This window comes from Prionailurus bengalensis, chromosome E1 (genome assembly GCF_016509475.1).
Source record: "Prionailurus bengalensis isolate Pbe53 chromosome E1, Fcat_Pben_1.1_paternal_pri, whole genome shotgun sequence".
In the NCBI taxonomy this organism is placed as follows: Eukaryota; Metazoa; Chordata; class Mammalia; order Carnivora; family Felidae; genus Prionailurus; species Prionailurus bengalensis.
The window spans coordinates 49597038-49618779 of record NC_057347.1 but is presented as its reverse complement, the minus strand read 5'-3'; the positions used below and the strand labels follow the sequence as shown (position 1 = coordinate 49618779).

The 21742-nt window shown below is 41.1% G+C and overlaps 1 protein-coding gene across 9 annotated transcripts in view; it reads left to right on the top strand.

The window, feature by feature from the left end:
* The window catches only part of LOC122485824 (ABC-type organic anion transporter ABCA8-like), a 94703-nt gene that overhangs the window by 46238 nt on the left and 26723 nt on the right, over positions 1–21742 (top strand). For all 9 annotated transcript variants that reach the window (XM_043585111.1, XM_043585113.1, XM_043585114.1 and 6 more), the window contains 11 exons: positions 569–737; positions 2847–2905; positions 3884–3994; positions 5043–5218; positions 5664–5783; positions 6029–6167; positions 6969–7059; positions 10308–10447; positions 13687–13806; positions 17069–17267; positions 17754–17920. In XM_043585111.1, the coding sequence (XP_043441046.1) occupies positions 569–737; positions 2847–2905; positions 3884–3994; positions 5043–5218; positions 5664–5783; positions 6029–6167; positions 6969–7059; positions 10308–10447; positions 13687–13806; positions 17069–17267; positions 17754–17920 (1491 nt within the window). The remainder of the gene's footprint in view (positions 1–568; positions 738–2846; positions 2906–3883; positions 3995–5042; positions 5219–5663; positions 5784–6028; positions 6168–6968; positions 7060–10307; positions 10448–13686; positions 13807–17068; positions 17268–17753; positions 17921–21742) is intronic.

Genomic DNA, 21742 nt, shown 5'->3' with positions numbered 1-21742 from the left:
TGGGGATGAAATAGAGGATAAACCCGAAGTAGCTTTTTGAAAAATTCCACTCTTAAATTTCAATAAATTGTTTTGCCCCTTTTCTCGCCCTTTCTTACAGTGTGTCCCTTATTTTCGTTAATTCCTATAATCCTGTTCTGTTTTCTCTTGGAATATTTGTATCCAGTAGTGGCTTCCGAGTCTCTTCTCCCTTTGTGGGGGGCGTGGGGGGCACGATACTGGACTCCTAACATAGCATTCAGGATGCTTAGCATATCTCGCATTTGTATTCTAGTATCTGGCTTTCTGGGGATTAAGAAAAGTCCTCACATTTACTTAAATTCCTCCTGGACTTTTTCAAATCCCAGTTTCATTTTCTCTGATGGGAACAATTATCATAATAGAGACATCTTTGTGATTTTTTTCTCCTGACCAAACTACACATGTCAAGGAAAATATGTTCATTACCTGTGTTGATGACACGTTCAGGTTTATGGGCAAAGGGGTCCTATTGCTCTGCTTTATTAGGGTGACTCTTTCCCTTAAACTGATGACTGACCCGATATTTAATTGTCTCCTGGCCATGTAGATAAATATGGACATCAATATCCCCCCTTGTTTTTCCTGAAGTCTTCCTACTGGTCACGGCAACCAAAAGCTGATTGTGTGGCCCTTGAAGATGAAATACATTCTGATCCTTCATCTAATGACTCTTTTGAGCCAGTGTCTCCAGAATTCCATGGCAAAGAAGCCATCAGGTAACAAGGATGCAAATGAACAGGGCCAAGACGAAGATACTAACAGCACCTGAAGCAAGCACAGTTCTCTTTTGTGCCCTCTAGACGGCTCCGACCTAACCTCCATGCTACCTTCGTCATTTCCCAGTTCACGTTTAAAGAAAAATTCCTTTAACCCTTTTTATCTCATATCGTTGGCTTTTACATTAAATACTAACTTAGGGGGTGCCTGGGTGGCTCAGTTGGTTAAGCGTCCGACTCTTGATTTCGGCCCAGGTCATGATCTCACGGTTCCTCAGTTCAAGCCTTGCGTTGGGCTCCGTGCTGAGTGTGGAACCTGCTTGGGATTCTCTCTCTCCCTCTCTCTGCCCCCCCTACACTCATGCTAGTGTGCATGCACGCTCTCTCTCTCTCTCTCTCTCTCAAAAAATAAGTAAATAAACTTAAAAAATTAATAAATTCGAATTTAGATTGCACCAACAAAGATAATTCAACGAAAACCCTGCCTGTATTCTCCATCTTTTATCTGTTGTTTCTCCCCTCCATCCGTAGCCTCTCTCATTTCTTTGCCCGGTCTCATTTAATCACACTTTGCCCTACCTCATTTTTTAATACTCCTTATGTTTTTCTCTGTTCTTTTTTCTTGTTTAAACTTCTTTCCTCGTCTACGTATTGCCTTTTCAAAGAGAATGAAAGAGTAGGGGAGAGGTAGGGAGAAAGGATCTGGAGATAGACCCAAGGAGAATTGAGGAAGATGTGCCTTAGAGTGTCCTGCACGTCTTCATTCCAAATGTGTGTTTTGCTTGGTGCTAGCAACTTTTCTTTCCAAATAAGAAAATAGGAAGAGAGTCCTCCAGATCCCTGACTATTCACATCTTACTCGTCCGTCAGTGACCCCCCACCTGTCAGTCCTTTGTGAATGGTCTCAGATGACCTCAGCCTACAGAGCTTCTAGAACCCGTTCCAGTTTTTGTTTCAGCCTGTTCCATTTTTATCTTCTATCCTTACATCTGTCCTATGGTTTAAGCTGGGTTGAACTTCCAGCAGAGCGGCTGGGAGGGAGCAGAGCAATGGCTTTATTTAATCTGCTTAATTTAATCTGTTTTCTATTTGTTTAATCTTTCTTCAATTTCTTTTTGTATTTCTTCTATCTCTTTAGCATCTCACCCAACTAGAAGTGCTATGGAGTGATAGTAAATGGAGTGAAAATAGAGATGAGGAAGCTAATCAAACAATTCAATATGAATGGAACCTGAGTCACTTGAAGAATAGTAGATGATACAATAAGAAACATAAATTTGATTTAGTTGATGGATTATATATTTACTACCCAATAGAATAAAACAGATAAAGTGCCTAGCGTTCCAGATCTGTAATAGCACCCAGAATATGTTGATTCTATTCCTTCCTATTATCATGATCAACATAATCTAACCAATATCATTTTATGCTTATTGACCGTTTACCATGAACCAAGCACAATGCATGCAAGATGAACTATGTTACTCAACCTCCACCACAACCCTAAAACACTCAAAAGTTTGAGGTTGCAAAAGCTGAAACTTACCTGGGACAAGTACGTTGACTAAGGCAACAGCTACTAAATTCTGTATAAGACTGTAAAACCCATGCCATCACTGTTACGATCTTTGCCTGTCTTCCTTCCTCCACCCTTGTGCCTCTTAACCTACTCCTGGAGACCTTGACTCAAGATAACCAAAGATACCTGTAACCTGTGCCAGTATTGCATAATGACCCTTTCAGTATCAGATGCCCATGTTACCTGTCGGTCTAGCTTCCTTGGCTTTGCAGTTTAGAGATGATCCCTGTTTTCAGTACTAATGTCAGGCCATACCCTAATCTTTGAAATCAGAAGGACTGGTGATGGGATCCAAGCATAGGTAAATGTGTAAGACTGCTCAGGTGAGGCTCATGTGCAGCCCGGACTGGGAAGCAGTATTCTAGCCGATTCTCTCTCACACAAGCATGACTTTATGAGGGTGAAATCTCATACCTTCCTGTACCCTGAAGATAAGATTCATCCAGTCCCGGCAACCAAACCAAGAATGACAAGCTGAAGAAAATTGTCACACCTTGAAATATCTTTTCTTTTCTTTTTTGTTTTTCCAGAATCAGGAATGTTACCAAAGAATATAAAGGAAAGTCGGGTAAAATAGAGGCTTTGAAGGGTAAGAAAAGAAGAACGCTTCGTTATAATGTTGATTCTGATTTCCTCCTTTTAATTCAATTTTGTTGGCTGTGGTGGTGGTGGTGGGCAATCACTGGTGGCATTTCAGATTTGAAATGAGTCATTTGAGGGGCGCCCGGGGTGGCTCAGTCGGTTAAGCAACTGACTTCGGCTCAGGTCACGATCTCACGGTTCATGGGTTCGAGCCCTGCGTCGGGCTCCGTGCTGACAGCTCGGAGCCTGGAGCCTGCTTCGGATTCTGTGTCTCCCTCTCTCTGCCCCTCCCTCACTCGCGCTCTGTCTCTCTCTGTCTCAAAAATAAATAAAATGTAAAAAAAAAAAAATGTAATGAGTCACTTGAGCCACACGATAAAATTTCCCTTCTAACACATTACTTTGCATAAAAGTTAGAAAACAGATTGATGATACGTTAGGATATATGTACTTGAAAGATGTATTGTGTAATACTGAGGTACTGTAAGGAAATCCTGGGTTTTTTTTTCCTACAAATCCAAACGTTTCGAATGTAATTCCAAAGCTGTTGCAGGGATTATATATTCTTCTGCTGTGCAAACAAAAAAGCAATGTATCTCAAAGGAACATTAGTCACATAGTGATCCACTGAATGATTAATCTGTTGTTTAGTCCATAAATATTCACATCCACCTACTTTATGCCAGGCCATGTCAATAAACCTAGGAGTATGAGACATGTTTCCTGCTGTGAAACCAAGTAATTTCAAAATTTCAGAACAGGGTAGACCTATAAACTTCCAAATGCATATTTTATTGTTTTTATTTTGAATGTGACAACCCAGAGCATTCCTATTTAGAAAACATGGCCATTCAAGGAAATAAAAAGGCCGTCCATTAGTTCCATAATATAGTTTTGTTTGTAATTTTATCTTCCTTCCTGTCGCCCTACTTTTTTCCCTTCCTTCCTTTCCCCCATTCTTTTTTCCTTTCTTTTTTCTATCTAGGTCTGGTATTAGACATATATGAAGGCCAGATCACTGCAATACTTGGTCACAGTGGAGCCGGGAAATCAACACTGTTAAACATTCTTAGTGGGCTCTCAGTTCCCACCAAAGGTAAGAGGTTTTTCCCCAAGTCAGGTCGACGTATATATATAGATATCAGCTCTTACTATAAAGTCCTTCTGATCGTTAATCACAAACACAAATAACTGTGGACAAATGGAGGTTAGTTCATAGTGTTAGTCTACAGAGGTATGCGATACTGGATCGATACATATATGAAATTTGAGTCTTTCGTGAGAATCAGTTTCTTGATCATAAGTTACCCTTTGGCATTCGAACTTGTACCTGTTAGCTTTTGCTGCATAACAAGCATCCTCAAAATGAATGGCTTAATATAAAGATGTTTTATCATTTCTCACGATTCAGTGGGTTGACTGGCTCATGTTTCCACCTGGACTGAGTTGTTGCTGGATGTTTTGGCATAGCCTCACTCATGTATGTGGGGCTTCAGTTAAGAATGCTGCTCTTCTCTGTTTACACGGACTTTCATCTTCCAGGAGTCTGGTCGGGATTCTTCAGCCGGGGGTCCATGAGCCCAGAAGCCAAGAGAGGGCAAATACATCCCAGGGTGGAGGCAAATTCACAGCCTCTGCCTGGATCACATTTCCTAAGATCATTTATTATATCACCAAGCCTAAATGTGAAGGGTGGAAAAATAGATAACATCTTGATAATAAAACTGCAGATGGGACTTTCTGTTTTCTTCCAGTATACCACACGACCAAAACAGAAGTTCATAATGCCTACGTTATATAAACCTTGGAGAGAAAATCGTGTATCTAAAATGTAATTGATAAATATATAGTGATTTTTCATCTAGATAGATCTTTCTTTTCTTAAGTTTTTGTTTCATTTCCAGTTAGTTCACATACAGTGTAAAGTGAGTTTCAGGTATACAATATAGTGATTCGACACTTCATACAACACCCAGTACTCCTTACAACAGCTGCACCCCTGAATCCCCATCACCTGTTTCACCCATGCCCCCCACCCACCTCCCCTCTGGTAACCATCAGTTTGTTCTCTATAATTAAGAGTCTGTCTAGAAAGATCTCAACTCAAGCATTCCTCTGATATTAACTCTTAGCCTTTATTATAGGTTCAGTCACCATTTATAATAATAAGCTTTCAGAAATGGCTGACCTCGATAACATCAGCAAGCTCACTGGGATTTGTCCGCAATCCAACGTGCACTTTGATTTCCTCACCGTGAAAGAAAATCTCAGGCTGTTTGCTAAAATCAAAGGCATTCGGCCGCATGAACGGGACAAAGAGGTACAGAAACGTGTCGGAATTGACGTATGGGTCAAAAAGAGATTGTGAACTCTATTTGTTCTGAGCCCTTCATGCTTTCATTAAATTATATTGGTGCAAGTCACGTATAAGTGTTCGACAAAATCGAACTTAGATAACATCTAACATTTATGTGTAACTTAGAGTGTGCCAAGCAGTATCCTTAACTTCAAAGAGAATAATTGGCCAATTCCTCGCAACCACTCTAAGAAATAAGTACTGTTACCATCCCCACTTTATACATGTGGAAACTGAGGTTCAGGATCAAGATTATGCAGCTAGTTAAAGTGGAGTGGTATTCAAATCCAGGCAGCCTGCCTTAGGTTCCATGCGTTGAGCCATTACACCTTACAGCCTTGCGTTTTCAAATTTAACAAGAAAAGAAACAAAATCTTGACTTGTGACATAAAGCTTCTTATTCGGTTAGATACAAAGAGTTTTGCTGGAGTTGGAGATGAAAAACATCCAGAACGTCCTTGCTCAAAACTTAAGTGGTGGACAGAAAAGAAAACTCAGCTTTGCGATTGCCATTTTAGGAGATCCTCAGGTAAGTAAGTCAGACTAAATTTGGAGATGAATTCAAAAGTTCAAAAATGAAACTTTGGTAGTGGTCCAAACCTTTTATTTGCAAAGGACATCTGTGCCAAGGGATTGATGATAGAACGTGAAATATAAGAACAAAATCTTAACTACCGTATCCTTTTAAATATGTAAGTAATGTGGTTTCTGCGTGTTTTCTGGAAGAACTGTGCTTTACTGGAAACACACTTTATATACATCCCTCCTCGGTAGGTTTTCCTATTGGACGAACCAACTGCGGGACTGGATCCCTTTTCAAGGCACCTTGTGTGGAACCTCCTGAAGGAGTGGAAAGCAGACCGTGTGGTCCTCTTTAGTACCCAGTTCATGGATGAGGCTGACATCCTGGCTGGTAACTGCCGATTTCCTTTAAGTGTCATCATGAGGTCTTTATGAGACTTGGGAAATATGGATTTGTATCCTGAGCAGCTGTATTTTATAATCTGGTCATCTAGCTGTACCTAGCACTCCGAACAGCTGGTAATGATATGAACTGGGCCCGACGAGTCTCACTCCCAACCTTTTCCGTGTGTCTCCTAGAATTTTCTATCATTTGATGTTACAAGGGCATAATCTGCCAGGAAACTCAATTATTGTGAAGTGAGAGTCTGTATTCTAATACATTAATCCTTTTACTCAAAGTTAAGGTACACTGACTTGACATATTCGAATAATGGTTTGGTCCATTAAAATAGTGCAACAACAGTCTATATTAAAAGACATATTCACATAACCTCCTGGAGTGGTTAGATGGCAAAACAATAGGCTAAAGTCTACAAGTAAGATTAAAGTGTGCCTGTTTCAATGAGTTTTTATGAAGCGCTGTATTTGAAAATGCAGGGGTGCCTGGGTGGCTCAGTCTGTTAAGCGTCCGACTCTTGATTTCAGTGCAGGTCATGATCTCACGGTTCATGAGGTCAAACGCTGCTTCAGGCTCTGCTCTAACAGCGTGGAACCTGCTTGGGATTCTCTCCCTCTCTTGCTGTCACTCCCATGCTCTCTAAACCAACAAACCAACAAACAAATAAACAAATAAATACACTTCAAACACACACAATAAAGAAAATGTGGAAGCTCCTAAATTAGAGTAGAATCATAGAGTAGGAAAGAGTGGATGACTTGTTACGAAACTTCTTTGCTTCTTCCTTTTCAGATCGGAAAGTGTTTCTCTCCGGCGGGAAGCTGAAGTGTGCAGGCTCTTCTCTGTTCCTCAAGAAGAAATGGGGCATTGGATATCACTTAAGGTAGAGCCACATGAGGAGGCTGGGAAACTGAGAAAGGCACATGATGTAAGCACGATGTTTGATGGAATGAATACATTACAGCACAGGTGAAACTCTTTATTTGTCCCACACCGATATTTGCATGTGCATATGTGGAGATATTTACACACATATATGGAATTGGTCTGTATATAGGAGAGAGGTTGAGGGGTAGATTTTAGAGACTGAAAATACAAGATAACAAAAAAGCCGAGATAAATGTGATAGAAAATCCACCCACAGCACGCTGTTAAGGAAGGTTTGGATTGAAGGAACTTTCACGGCGGACACGTGGTATTATCCACCCTTCTCCCCGCTCACCCACGTGTTAACATCGTTTCTTGAGTAGGCTCCTTGCTTCTACTTGATCTCTCAGCGGGGCTGTTCATGTGCTTCCTCTTCTCTCCGCCCTCTTCATTTTATTTTTATCATTATTTTCAATCAACTGAGGTTGATGGAGTCATTCAGAGAGCAGATGCGTACCATCGTTGTATTTAAATCTTGAGTCTTTTGAGATAGAAACTATTGCTATTTTTATTCTACAGATAAACGTAGAGTGCCCCTAGGTTCATAAGTAAGAGAGCCAGGAATTGAATCTGGATATTTTTAACTTTGAAGGCTAATATCCAGATATGTACTTAAGATTAATGTTTATTCATGAATTAATGAATAACATGAATTAATGTTTATTCATGAATTGGTCAGTTTGTCAAAAGTATAGCTCTAACTTATGGCATCTGTAACTTAAATATATATATATTTATATATTTATATATATTTATATATATTTATATATATTTTTTATATTTTTTTAATATATATATAATATATATATTATATATATTTATTATATATATATGTATATGACACAAGAAACAAAAAAAACCATTAATGGCTCCATTTTATCTATCATAATCCAAATTTTGTTGTCATATGAAACTGGTGTGGCCCACCCTATTGTGACTTCCATATTACTCGCCTTTAGTTAAAAATTAAATATGCAGGGCGCCTGGGTGGCTCAGTTGGTTGAGTGTCTGACTCTTTGGCTCAGACTGATCTCACGGTCGTGGGATCGAGCGCCATGTCCGGCACGGCACTGAGGGTGGATGGAGCCTGCTTAAGATGTTCTCTCTGCCTCCCTCTGCCCCTCCCCCGCTCCTGTTCTCTCCCTGTCTCTCAAGAAAAAAGAAAGAAATACACATTGTTCATTGCGCACGCCTGTCGTGACCTACATTTCCCCTTGTCCGAGGTTATTTCCAGAGGCTGGCAGTTTTCTTGGGTCGACTCCCGCCTGTTTTCGTCCTACGGAGTTATTTGAATGCTGTCTCGTGTAGCTTTTGCTAATCTTCCAGCTCCGTGTATCGTCCCGGTGTTTCATTTCCCCAGGCACATTGTTTGAGTTGCTTCTTGGAAATGAATTAAGCTCTCTGCAACTCGGTTTCCTCGCTTACCAAGTGGGCATAACAATTCCCAGTTGCAAGTAAAGGTCAGAGAAGAGCAAACGACATCGCGCCTCGTACAGAGCATCGAAACAGAACGTGTTCTCTAAGTAAAAAATGCTGGTCAGGATCCCTGCATACCCGGGTGTTTAGGTATCGCCCGTGGCCTGCTTCCACGTTGCAGCAGCAATGTTGAAGATTTGCAGGAGAGACCGACTGGCCGCAAAGCCTAAAACATTTACCACGTATTCCGTTTTCAGAAACGAGCCTACTGCCCTCCATTTCTGAGCTATAGGCTCCCCGAGGAGGGTACATTTTCTGTTCCCTCAGTCCTCTCTGGTGCCCGGCACAAGTTGTTGTAAGTAACCAAGAAGTATCTATTAAATTGTTTTTATTTCAGGGGGTAGCAGCACCACGGAGAACAGTTACGATTTGGGGGTTGTTATTTAGTTTTTTTTTTTTTTTTTTGCTTCATTCTCTCAGTGAGTTTCACTGCCTCTAAAAATGAAAGGGATTCTCATTTGTTCTTAATACGCACCAGTAAGCCTAGTTTCGATGTAAGCGTTTGATCAAATAAAATAGCCATTTTTTTAAAAAGAAAGTTTATGTTGAGATAGAGAGAATACAGGCAGGTGAGGGGCAGAGAGGAGAAACAGAAGCCCAAGCAGGCTCCGTGACGTCAGCGCAGAACTTGGTGCGGGGCTCAAACCCACCAACCGTGAGACCGTGACCTGAGCCGAAATCAAGAGTTGGATGCTCAACCGACTGAGCCACCAAGGTGCCCCTAAAAAAGCCTTGTTTAACGGACTTACTAAGTACAGACATCACTATTACCCAGTTCTTCGGACAGCCTTAAACGTCAGGAATCATTATTCCATTTTGCTAATGAGCAGACTGTCCAGATAGGGCAAGCAGCACACTTCAAACGGCAAAACCGAGTTTAGAAGCCAAGTCACTACTGGTATTTGTCTATTGTATACTTGAAAGCCTGGATTAATACGTTTTTGTTTGCTTTTCTACATTACGGAAATACCCATGGTATTTTTTAATGGGTAGACTGTTCCTCTCTATGATTCTGTGTTCTTGGTCAAAGTTCTGGGGTTAACACTGCAAAGAGAGCAAAAATTAGTGATCTCAGCGACTCACACCCACAGTCATCCACAATTCATTTCTGTCTGTGCCCCATTTCCTTCAGAGCGTTTACTCCTACTGCATTTACTACTAATCATTTATTTTTCTGTTTGTTTACTTGTTTTCTCCCTGTCTCCCCACCCGACAGTAAACTTCCGTAAGAACAGGGCAGCGCTTTTATTCACCGCTGTACCCTCAGCATTTAGGGAAGTTTTTGTCACATACTAAGAACTTAATAAATTCGTATGGAAGAGCCCGTTGAAGAACGGAAACTGTTTTGTCCCTGCCTATCAAAATCCCCTTCTGTTTTCCCAATACAGTAATCCTATTCGGCCAAATTAAACTCCCTTTGAAAAATCTTCACCATTTTCCACTTTGTGTAGTCCTGCCGTGTCCCTGCTGTCTCTACTCTGCCGCTGTTCTCCTTTTAAGGACTTGAGTCAATATTAACTTGCTCTGGGCATCATCTCTAAATAACCTGACCAGTGGTTCTGATGAGTTCCCTCTGCGTTCTCCTATTACATTTATACGATCTGAGATTTTTCCCCCCTTTATTTCATGTTTGAATGGCCTATCTCTTGCACAGAAGTCATTTTCATCATGCTATTGAAGACTGTGTCAAATAACATATATCTTTCTTTTTTATTTTTCAAACACCAGTTTGCAGTTGAATGAAATGTGTGCTCAGGAAAAAATAACATCGCTGGTTAAACAGCACATCCCCGATGCCAAATTATCAGCGGAAAGTGAAGGAAAACTTGTCTACACATTGCCCTTGGAAAGAACAAGTAAATTTCCAGGTAAGCACACTGTGAAATGAAATGTGTAGATAATATTTATAATCAGAATGATAATTCTTACGGCATATATTGAGAGCTTACAATGTGTTCAGGCATTTGAAACATGATGCAAAGAATAAGACAGTGGTTGGATGATTTTATCGATTGTAGGAAATATTATATTTCAGTAGTTGCATTGCAATGTCTGGGCCTTTTAGGGAACTCTTTAAGTCATTCATTCCCTCTGTGGTGCATAGCAGAATCTTCTAGGGTTCGTAACTGTGAATGAGCACAAGTGGTTGAAAACGTCTGGCTTAGCCATTACGTTAAACAGCCCCGTGATTGGTCCTTTTTGTTCTCGATGGGATTTTTGTGATAGCTTTGGGGTTTTTGTACCAATACATAAAAGTTTACTTTAGGACCGCCATTTTGAATTCTTTGTCGGGTAAATCATAAAGCTTCATTTACGAAGGTCTGTTTCTGGAAGTTTGTCTTGTTTCTTTGTTGGGAGCATCTCCCACTGATGTCTCCTCTTCCTTCACACTCTGTGTGGATGTCTGCACATTACGTAAAGCGGGCACCTCTCCCAGGCTTCACAGGCTGGCTTTCTGCAGGAAAGGGGACACCGGCGATCGGCCTGGTCAGAGATTCGGAGGGCTGCCATCAACTCTTTTGAAGCAGGCAGCTGTGGTTTTTGTCTGTGCTGAGCCAGAGAGTGAGTAATGGCACCATGTAAACTATAATAATCAGGTTTGTGTGATATCGGCGGAGTGATAGACACGTAGACAGAACGGAATAGAGAATCCAGAAACAGGCCCACAGAGATACGCCAGGCCAATTTTCGACAGAAGTGGAAAAGCAATTCAATGGAGGAAAGATAACCTTTTCAACAAATGGAGCACGTGGACCCACAGGCATAAATGTGAACATTTATCTAAATCTTCTACCTTAGGTAGAAATCGCTTAATATAAATCGTGGACTTAAAAGGAAAATGTAAAACCATAAAATGTTTTAAAAATAAGAGAAAAATCTTCTAGCCATGAAAACATATGCACACAGAACCCCTGTACGTGAATGTTTATAGCAGCTTCATCTGGAACAGACAGCAGCCGAAACCACCCAGATGCCCTTTAACAAGTAAAGGGTTCAATTCCAGAACTGTCGTGACATTGCATTGCCACTCAGCAGTAAAAAGGAACAAGCCACCGACTGGCATATGCAACAACCTGGATGAATATTCAGACAACCATCCTCAGTGGAAATAGCCAATCCTAAAAGAAAACATACTATGACTCAGTTTGTAGAACATTCTTGAAATGGCAGAATTATAAAAATGGAGGAGGGATTAATAGTTGCCATAGGGTTGGGAAAAGACGGAATGAGGAGAGATGGTTGCGGCTGTAAATGGGTAGCATGATCCTTGTGGGGATGGGAATATTCTGTATCTTTTTCTTAAATGTCTATTTATTTTGAGAGGGAGAGATATCGAGCACGAGCAGGGGAGGGGCAGGGGGGGGGGGGGGGAGAGAGAGAATCCCAAGCAGGCTCTGCACCGTCAGTGCAGACAGGGCCTGACGTGCGGCTCAAACCCGCGAACCGTGAGATCATGACCTGAGCCAAAACCAAGAGTCGGACACTTAACCAACGGAGCCCCCCAGGCACCCTGGAAATGTGCTGTATCTTGATTGTATTTTCACTAGGGTGGTTGTGATCATTGTACTGTGGCTTTTTAAGATATTACCGTTGGGGGACACGGAGTGAAGGGTACAGATCTCTCTGTATTATTTTTTTTTACAACTGCTTGGGAATCTAAAATGAGCTCAACATAACAAGTTAAATTAAAAGAGAAAGAAAAAGTGCATTTATTATATGTCATTCAGAAAACCTGCTCCCTGGTAGAGAGGCCCTCTAGGAGGGCCACACTGGATGGTGGAAGAAATTAACTGGGCCATACGTGTGGTTAACAGACACATAGATTAACCCCACGAAGTCATTCACATATACATTTTATGGCAACAGCACAGACGTTCCTAAGAGCCATGGGGCGAGATGTTAAATCCCGATTAATGTGTTTTCACAGTCGTTACAATTTGGAGGAGGTTTGTCCAATTTTAGGGAAAGTGAAGAATGACACAAACCACTCATTAGCAGTTTGAATCTCACCTCTTTCCTGCCCTTCCATACATAGGACTCTGATCAAGACAGAAAGCTTTTAACTTCTCCTTTTGCCCAGGGAGAAACGATAGGTGGAAGGCTCAGGACTTCTGTAATCCTGCTAGGATTTAAAATTAGGTTTCAATTCAGGCTTCATTTAATTAGCTGCTATTATTCAGATCCAGACAGGCAGAGACAGTGTTCATTATATTAAGAACAGTGGCTGATGCAAAAGTGGCTTTGGTCAACGAACTAAAGGGGGCAGGGACAGAGCATCGCTGGAGGCGACACCAACCTCCAGTTTCCCACTACGACAAGATGCCCTGAGTCCATTCTGCGTTCTTGATGACATCTTGTGAATTGTTTCTTCCACAGTCAAAAGCAGAAATAAAAAAAATTATAAAAAAAATAAAATATTTATTATTCATGTCCTTCCTTTAATATAGTTTTTTGGAACTGAAGAAGGTTCTGTACCATCGTACCAATCCTCAAATAATTAGTTCTCTCCGTTTTGTTGGCTAAAGCACAAATGGCCCTGAAAAGAGTCTTCAGTTAATTAGAGTTGAAAAAAACCGAAGTTCCCCTGTTCATTAAATGTTAAAAGTTACCATAATTAAGTTAAAAACAAACTTAAAATTTTTTTTTAATTTTTTAAATGTTTATTTAATTTTGAGAGAGAGAGAGAAAGAGAGGCAGAGCATGAACAGCGGAGGGGCAGAGAGAGAGGGAGACACAGGATCTGAAGCAGGCTCCATCCAGGCTCTGAGCTGTCAGCACAGAGCCCGACGCCGGGGCTCAAACTCAAAAACCACGAGATCACGACCTGAGCCAAAGTCAGCTCAACTGACCAACCTGGACACCCCTAAAATGAAATTTTAACATAAATATACATGACTATAAATTATTATTTGGTCAAAGGAGGTTAATATATGAGCTGTCACAATATACATTTTAAAATACAGTATTTGAAGAGTAAGTACTTACTATGAAATGTTAGCTTTGAAAATGTATACTTTTATTTCATACCTTTGTGCTTTGTCGCATGAAAAGTTGTCTTCACTTGTGATTTTCATAGTTTTGATTTGCTACTGTACGTGTTCTTTAGCACTTTACGAGGATCTGGATAGGTGTCCTGGCCTTGGAATCGAGAATTACGGTGTTTCCATGACAACCTTGAACGAAGTGTTCCTGAAACTAGAAGGAAAATCAGCTGTTGATGAATCAGGTAAATAAAACGCGTGACTGATCGTGTCAAGGTATTCACAGCACCTAGTGCAGTATATATTTCCGTAAAACACTGTTACATAGATGGGATTATGAAATGTGGGGTTCTGTGATGATCAAGGCCTTTCCTAGACAAGGATAAATGGAGCCAGACTGCATTCCTGTCACATTTTAGCTTTCCTGTCAATATTGCCTTGTTATTAAAGCTGGCCCATTTTCTTCTATCCAAGGCTCATTCATCCTCCATCCCATTTCCCAAGAGCAATTTCAGACAAAATATGTATTATTTTTTAAAACTTTGTTTTTAATGTTTTTTTTTAATTTTTTTTTTACATTTATTTATTTCTGAGAGACAGAGAGAGATGGAGCATGAGTGGGGGAAGGGCAGAGAGAGAGGGAGACACAGAATCCGAAGCAGGCTCCAGGCTCCGAGCTGCCAGCACAGAGCCTGATGCGGGGCTCGAACTCACAAACCGCGAGATCATACCCTGAGCCGAAGTCAGACGCTTAACCGACTGAGCCACCCAGGTGCCCCAATGTTTATTTATTTTTGAGAGAGAAAGAGAGACACAGCATCAGCAGGGGAGGAGCAGAGAGAGGGAGACACAGAATCCGAAGCAGGCTCCAGCCTCTGAGCTGTCAGCACATTTATTTTATTTTAAATTTATTAAATTTATTTTAAATGTAATTATGTGAAATCCCTCTCTTCAAGCATTCTGAATATGGCCTCCCTGGTTTCTGATGAGAAGCCAGCTTTAGATTTTACAGAGAATATCTTGTGGGCGATAACTTGTTTTTTCCCCCTGCTGCTTTCAAGATCCTTTCTTTTTTTTTTTTTTTTTTTTTTTGGCCTTGGCTTTTGACACCTTGACTCTGATGTCTTTAGGTGTCGATCTCACATTTATCCCACTGGGAGTCTAGTGAGTTTCTTATATGTGTAGTGAATGTTTTTCATCCAGTGTGGGAAGTTGTTAGCCATTATTTTTTCAACTATAATTTCTGACCCTTTTTCTCTAAACTCTGCGTCTGGAACTCCCATTAACCCAGTATATGTGGTCGTGCATGTTAGAATGCTTGATCGTGTCTCCCATTTCTCTGAGACTTTTTTTTTTCATTATGTTTTCTTTCTGTTCTTTAAATTATCTCACTTTTGGGTCATGTTCACTGATTTCTTTCTTCTGCCGAAAGAAATCTGTGGAGCTTTTATTTTTTTCAGTGAACTTTTTTTTTTTAATGGTTGTTTATTTTTGAGACAGAGAGAGACAGAGCATGAACGGGGGAGGGTCAGAGAGAGAGAGGGAGACACAGAATCCGAAGCAAGCTCCAGGCTCTGAGCTGTCAGCACAGAGCCCGACGTGGGGCTCGAACTCACAAACTGTGAGATCACGGCCTGAGCCAAAGTCGGACGCTTAACCGACTGAGCCACCCCGGGGCCCCTTCAGTGAACTTTTAAAATAGGTTCATGCACTTTTCAACTCAAATCTCTATTTGGTTATCTTAAATAATTTTTACATCTCTAATTATATCCCCTATTTGATGAGACATTATTGAAATACAGCAAAACTTTGGTTTGTGAGCATAATTTGTTTCGGTAACGTACTTGTAATCCAAAGCACTCATCTATCAAAGCGAATTTCAGGAACCATTGGCTCAGTTGTGGTCATGTGACGCTTGGCACCACATTGTATTCATACTGCAAGGCACCACTCATGTATCAAGTTAAAATTTATTGGAAATGTGTGTTTGTCTCACTAACCAAGTTACTTGCAATCCAAGGTTTTCCTGTACGTCATTCGATGTACGAACATTTGTGGATTTCCTAGATGTTATTGCTGTTGACACATAAATCATATTCCAGCACAGGCAAAATTCTAGAGCTCCCTCTGTTATACAGCCCCAAATTTCTCAACAAGAAATGATATCTGCCTGATTTTCAGCTTGCTGTCACTTTTTGTTTACTTGTTTTGGGGGGGTTTCGGCTTTTCTGCCACTGGGGAGTCAACCTGACTCTCCATCCTTGACCATGGCTTACCATGCCTTGGGAGATCTCTCCACCTTTCCACCCTACACCCAGATGTCAGCATGCCAGTGTATTGTACCCAGCCAAGATCCATTCTACCTCAGTATACCTCTTTCTGCTCGTGTGTCCTGTAGCCAGCCCCTGGTGGATTTCCTTCACGGAGGAAGGCCCCATGTACCTTGACGATGTCTTCCACAAGTAAAGAGTCTCTGCCCTTCAGCGTGGATCTTTCTCAGCTTTTCCTTCCCATCTCCAGCCTTGGGTGTGCTGTTCCCACGTATTTGGTGAAGTCCTCATGGGAAAGGATTGGTAAATGATGTAAATTCATTTTGGGACTTGAGTACCACGTGACTCTCGCCTGTCCTACCAGCCCATATGTGACCATAAGAGTTTGTTCAATGCCCTCTCCTTATTCATATCTAAAGTGGTTCTTTCCTTTTCCCATGCCCCTAGGATGAAAGGAGCCATGGGTATCGTCTCCCTCGGAATGAGTCTTCCCTTTATGGAAAAAAAATGTTGTTTTTTTTTTTTTTACTTTCTTTATGCTCTTGTCTGATGGGTTAAAAATAACTGGTATATTCTCTTGGTAAGAGAGGTGACAGTCTCTTGGAAGCAGGAGATCCCTGAATTATTCTTTTAATATACTGTTGCCCCCTACCTTGTATAAGATCTTTACATCTTCTTCAATAGTAACTGGAATGGTGTGTTTTTGTCTGTGGTTGGACAATTATGGGTGCGTGCTTTCTGAGGTTGGGTATCAGGCTTGTTTTAACACCATACAATGGACAGCATCCTGAGTCTCCAAAGACTGTAGAGCATATACAAGAGTGCAGCCTCCAGTGGTGCGAACAGATTTGAAATCCCACCAGTGCCAACAATTAACGGTTAATCCCGTTTGTAGCATGTCAATTCATAGGTTGTTTCTCTAGGCGAACACCTGAGATTATTTTTCCCTTGCAAGTGACACCTATAGGCACGCTACGATCTCGCGTATTTGCCCTGACCTCTTGAATGTGTTGTCTGTAGCCAAATGATCTAAGATCTCCTTTCTACTCCTTTTGTTCAAGGCATCAAACTTCATTCATGTTTCTCGCTCATGGCGGCTGCCAGTAGCACCACACAACGCCCACAGTTACGCAGAAGACTCTAGCAGTGTGGACGACACAAGCTCCTACATGCAGTAGGCTCCATAACGTCCAACCAGAGCCCAGTTTTATGAATTGCGTTTTTTCGTATTTTGCAGATATTGCCGCGTGGGGAGAAGCCCCGTCAGAAAGAGCTGGAGATACAGAGAGGCTTGTTGAGACAGAGCAAGTTCTCAGTTCGCTTAATGAGATAAGCCAGACCATAGGCCAAATGGCTCTTTGGAGACAGCAAATCTTTGCGATCGCAAGGGTTCGCTTCTTGAAATTAAAGCATGAAAGGAAAGCTCTTTTATCACTGTGAGTGTCAGAGTGCCACGGGGGGTTTTTCAGTCGCTACATTAAGAAAACAAATCTAAGATGTAAAAGCGAGAGAAGACCATCCAAAAATAAAAATAAGGTGGGAGGGGCGCCTGGGTGGCGCAGTCGGTTAAGGGTCCGACTTTGGCTCAGGTCACCATCTCACGGTTTGTGGGTTCGAGCCTCACTTCAGGCTCTGTGCTGACAGCTCAGAGCCTGGAGCCTGCTTTGGATTCTGGGTCTCCCTCTCGCTCTGCCCCTCCGCCACTCACGCTTTGTCTCTCTCTGTCTCTGAAAAATGAATAAACCTTTAAAAAAAATGTAGTTTTAGGGGTAGGCAAAGGGCAAAATACTCAAGAAAAGAGTCCGAGAGCTCTGTGTTGAATTTCCATAAGTTCTTGATGGTATCACGTTCTGATCTGCTCAGGCAGCTTTAAAGGTTAAGAAATGACTGTGCATTCACACTGGCACTTTTCTTCTGGGTAGGCTCTTGATTCTCGGATTTGGAGTTTGCCCTCTTCTCACGGAGATCATCACCATGAAAGTGTATCAACAGAGCTACACTTGGGAACTTTCTCCTCGTTTGTACTTCCTGGCTCCTGGACAACAGCCACGTGATCCTCTCACCGCATTACTGATCATCAACAAAACAGGTAATAATGTGGCGAATACTCCATTCCCAAGTGCATTCACAGTTAAGAGAAACATAAAGCATGCGAGAAAGAAAAAGAAACTTGACTTCCTTACTTCCTCCGTATAAAACTGTTTATGAGGCTTGAGGAGGGTGAATGCCAAGTCCAGGAAGGTAAAGGGACTAGGAAAGGACTTGCCAAGGAGACATAAACTTTCTGGTGGCTGTGGGCAAAATGAAAGCATTTGTATCAAAAAAACACACTTGTGGGGCGCCTGGATGGCTCAGTCAGTTAAGCATCCAACTCTTGATTTCAGCTCAGGTCATGATCTCACATCACAGTTCATGAGTTCAAGCCCCGTGTTGGGTTCTGTGCTGACAGCGCAGAGCCTGCTTGGGATTCTCTATTTCTGTTTCTCTCTCTCTCTCTCTCTCTCTCTCTCTCTCTGCCCCTCCCCTGCTCAACCTTTATCTTTCTCTCTCAGAATAAATAAATAAACATTAAAAAAGACACATTTGTAACAGCTGGAGCTAGAATTCATGTGCTATTCCATTTATTCCAAGGATACAGTCTAGTGGTTTTCAGTGTATTTCACAGAATTGTGTAACTCTCAGTACAATTCATTTTTTTTGGAATATTTTTATATCAAAACTTTTTTTTAAAAAATTTTAAAGAATATTTTTATCTCGAAAAGAAATCCCATGCCCATGAGTACTCACTGCCACTTACTCTTCCCCAGCTCTGAGAAACCACAAAATTTCTGTTTCTACAGATCTCTGTTACCCTGGACATTTAATATAAGTAGAATTACACAACATATGATCTTTTATGACCGACTTCGTTCGCTTAGTGTGATGTTTTCCAGGTACATCTATGTTGTAGCATGTTTCAGCATTTTTTTTAATTGTGGAAGAATTCCATTGTGGGAATATGCTACATTTTATTTTTCATCAGATGATGGATAGTTTCTCCAAATTATTGGTTATTATGAGTCATGCTGCTATAAATGTCCATGTACAGGTTTTTGTATGAACATACATATTTTTTTCACTTCTTTGGGGTATAAAACCCAGAAATGGAATTGTTGGGTCATATGGTGGCTATATTTAACCTTTTTTTTTTTTTTAATTTTTTTTTTCAACGTTTATTTATTTTTGGGACAGAGAGAGACAGAGCATGAACGGGGGAGGGGCAGAGAGAGAGGGAGACACAGAACCAGAAACAGGCTCCAGGTTCTGAGCCATCAGCCCAGAGCCTGACGCGGGGCTCGAACTCACGCACCGCGAGATCGTGACCTGGCTGAAGTCGGACGCTCAACCGACTGCGCCACCCAGGCGCCCCTATATTTAACCTTTTGAGGAAAGGCCAAAGTTCTTTGAACGGGCTGCCCCAATTTACGTTTATGCCAGCAATTTGTGAGGGTTCCAATTTCTACACATTGTCACTGAAACTTGTTATTTCCTGACTTTTTTTTTTTGTCACACTCATCTTCGTATGAATCAAGTAGTATCTTGTAGTTTGATTTGCATTTTGCTAATAGCTACTGACCTTAGGCATCTGCCCATGTGCTTACTGGCCAGTTGTATATCTGTCTTTGCAGAAGTGCCTTTTTTCTTCCTATGTAAGCAATGAATCATATGTCCTTTTTGTTGAATCCTAAGTGTTCTTTATATATTCTAGATACAAGTCTTTTATCGCATGCAATAGATCCTCATCATTCACAGGTTATGTACTCGCAGACTTCTCTAGTCAGTAAAACTTATTTGTGACCCCAAAACCAATACTCATGGCTCTTTTGTAATCATTCACACACATGCTCAGATCAGTGGACAGTTTGAGTCACCTGATACACACTTTCCAGCTGAGATGATACTCTGTTCCCTTGTTCAGCTCTCATACTGTAACTAAATATCCTTTCTGTAGTCTATTGAATGCTACGTTTTCCACCCAAGTAGAGTGCACAAGTGCTTTCTAGTGTCCCTGAGTCAAGAAGGCCATGAGATACCTTCCAGAGGAAATATGTGTGTTAAATAAGCTTCGTTCAGATATACATTAGTGTCGTTGGCTTTGAGATCACTGTTACAAGTCAACAATATATATACCAAAACATATATAAGATATGGCAATCTCTTGATTCGTCAAAGAAATTGTTGCAACCAGAGGCTCACAGGAACCTAAGCCATAATTAAGAATTCACTTGGGGCGCCTGGGTGGCTCAGTCGTCTGAGTGTCCGACTTTGGCTCAGGTCATGATCTCGTGGTTCATGAGTTTGAGCCCCGCATCGGGCTCTGTTGCTGACAGCTCAGAGCCCGGAGCCTGCTTCAGATTCTGTGTCCCCCTTTCTCTCTGCCCCACCTCTGCTTGCGCTCTGCCTCTCTCTGTCTTTCAAAAATGAATAAACATAAAAAAAAATTTTTTTTAAATAAAGAATTCACTAATTCAGTGTTTGTGGTGACTTTATAGCATATATGTACCATGAATAATAAGAATCAGTTGCAAGTTTTCTGCAAATATTTTGCTTCGTCCTGTAGATTGCCTTTTCATTTTCTCATTAGTGTCCTTTGAAGCATAATGTTTTAATTTTTTTAAGTTCTTTTTTTTTTTTCTGAGACAAAGGCAGTGTGAGTGGTGGAGGGGCAGAGAGAGGGAGAGAGAGAATCCCAAGCAGACTTCGCACTGTCAGCGTAGAGCCCGTTGTGGGCCTTGAACTCACCAACCATTGAGATCGTGACCTGAGCCGAAATCAAGAGTTGGATGCTCAACCAACTGAGCCACCCAGACACTCTATAATGTTTTCATTCTTACAAGGTCCAACTTATTTTTTTTTCCCCCTGGCTTGTGCTTTTGGTCTCATATCTAGGTAAGCTTTACGTAACCCAAGATCACAAGGATTTACTTCTATATTTTCTTCTAAGGTGTTTTTACTCTTAGTTCTTCCATGTAGGTCTGTGATCCAGTTTGAGTAATTTTTGTGTATGGTGTGAGGAAGGGACACAACTTCAATGGCTATTCAGTTCTCTTCAGGGGACTGAGTGGCCACCAACCTTTCTTATTCCTTTCAGTCCCATGTTGCATAAACTCCATCCCCCCAGGGAGTGAGAGGACTGGAGTCCCGGTCCATCCACTCCCTACTTATGAGATGAAAGCTCTATCATAGTCATGTGAGGCCAAAAATAAGGCCAAATCATCCTTATCCCAGTTCTTCCCAAGAAGATACTGTAGCCCTAGACGTGGCTTGATGAAGGATTCTTGAGTTCTTGGCTATATCCAGAGTGAAGCTTCTATCAAGCTAATTGAGGATAGGGACTAACGGTATGGATTTTTAGCTCAAATGCCAGTTTTTTAGTGTTCTTACCCAAACTTACCAGATTTTCTTAAATTTTTTTTTGCACGTTCTGTGTGCCATTAAGACAATCAAGAGATTTTTAACTTGTTGGATTTTTAGTAATTTTTACAATCCGGTTGCTTTTCTGGGAGAAGGTGCATGAAGCTCTTCCTACCCTCATTCAAACAGCTGTTATCGAGACACATTTTGAAAGTCAATTAATAATCTCGCAGTAGTGAAGTGAGATTTAGCGATTTTCGTAGTTGATTAGTAGCGATTATCCGTGTCATTAAACCCTTAATGTTTATGGCCACTGATGGCAATATTCTAGATAAAAACATCATTCCAAATGCCATATGGTGCTCAAAAAAAGACTTTCACCTTTCACATTAGCAGTAATCAGAAGCAAATAAATATATTATGAACTAAACGCCATCACAGGTGAATAGATTTTTAATTCACAGTAACAAGTATGTTCTTACGTGGAAAGCTATCCTGATAGTCCATATGATGGTAA